This window comes from Sinocyclocheilus rhinocerous, unplaced genomic scaffold, assembly GCF_001515625.1.
Source record: "Sinocyclocheilus rhinocerous isolate Xijiao unplaced genomic scaffold, SAMN03320098_v1.1 scaffold2966, whole genome shotgun sequence".
Lineage (NCBI taxonomy): Eukaryota > Metazoa > Chordata > Actinopteri > Cypriniformes > Cyprinidae > Sinocyclocheilus > Sinocyclocheilus rhinocerous.
In genome coordinates, this window is record NW_015634018.1 from 528,440 (window position 1) to 529,932 (window position 1,493).

The window sequence follows — 1,493 nt, forward strand, 5'->3', positions numbered from 1 at the left end:
AGATTAGAACGGCGATTAACTTACCTGTACAATAAGCTGTTTAAAACGTGCATTCTCCCGTTCAATTTCGAGCATCCAGTAATATAATCACACATGTCTTGTGGAGCGCTTTCAGAGTATGCATTTATTTGTCATTTGAACTGTTTGGAAACGGAGCGTAAATGTGGAAGTCCTTCAAAGATTTCTTATCCTGTTGCGCCCTCTATAGGACCAGCGAGCGACTAGTGTCAAGCTTAAAGCGTCATGGCAGAGCATTGAAGTCGACTAGTCGATTAGTCGGTGCAACCCCTAGTGTGCACATGTGTGCATGTGAGTGTGTGTGTGCGTGCGTGTGCATGTGAGTGTGTGTGCATGTATGTGTGTGTGTGAGAATGTGTGTGTGTGCGTGTGCATGTATGTGTGTGCATATGTGTGCGTGTGAGAATGTGTGTGTGTGTGTGTGTGTGTGTGTGTGTGCAAGTATGTGTGTGCATATGTGTGCGTGCGTGCGTGTGTGTGAGTGTGCATGTATGTCTGTGTGCATGTGAGTGTGTGTGCGCGCATGTGTGCGTGTGCACATGTGTGCGTGTGAGTGTGTGTGCGTGTGAGTGTGTGTGTGCGTGTGTACAGGTTTTTCTACACTGGTCGGGACTTAAATTTTTTGAGATTGTAAAAATGTAGAAAGTTTTCTGTGAGGGGTAGGTTTAGGTTTAGGTGTAGGGCGATAGAAAATACAGTTTGTACAGTATAAAAACCATTACGCCTATGGGGAGTCCCTACAAGGACAGTGAACCAGACTGTGTGTGCGCATGTGTGTGTGTGTGCGCATGTGTGTGTGTGTGTGTGACCTGCAGGCGTGCTTGTGGACGAGGCGTTTCCTGCGCTGGGGAGGATGAAGAGCGACTGGATGAAGGAGCCCAGAGCGTTGACGATGTCTCTGAAGACTTTGGTGGAGTGCTGCTTCATGTCGTACGACTGACAGAAAGACCTGCACACACACGGTCACACGATCTTTATGAACTCCGGAAGAAGAAAAATATCTCATGACAGCAGGCAAACTGATAGATTCAGTTATAAAAACTTGCCTTTTATATTATTAAGCTAATGAAATATATCATTTGTATCAAAAGATCTGTCAAAACAAGAGTTTATGTTAAACTTTATATACAGGTGCATCTTAATAAATTAGAATGTCGTGGAAAAGTTCATTTATTTCAGTAATTCAACTCAAATTGTGAAACTCGTGTATTAAATAAATTCAATGCACACAGACTGAAGTAGTTTAAGCCTTTGTTTCTTTTAATTGTGATGATTTTGGCTCACATTTAACAAAAACCCACCAATTAACTATCTCAACAAATTAGAATACTTAATAAGACCAATAAAAAAAACATTTTAAGTGAATTGTTGGCCTTCTGGAAAGGATGTTCATTTACTGTACATGTACTCAATACTTGGTAGGGGCTCCTTTCGCTTTAATTACTGCCTCAATTCGGCATGGCATGGAGGTGATC

General features: G+C 42.3%; 1 protein-coding gene across 1 annotated transcript in view; it reads right to left on the bottom strand.

Annotated features, from left to right (window-relative positions):
• mon2 (MON2 homolog, regulator of endosome-to-Golgi trafficking) overlaps positions 1-1,493 on the bottom strand; it is a 57,664-nt gene that overhangs the window by 24,466 nt on the left and 31,705 nt on the right. Inside the window, exon 9 of the mRNA XM_016558956.1 lies at positions 828-967. Coding sequence (XP_016414442.1) covers positions 828-967 — 140 coding nt within the window. The remainder of the gene's footprint in view (positions 1-827; positions 968-1,493) is intronic.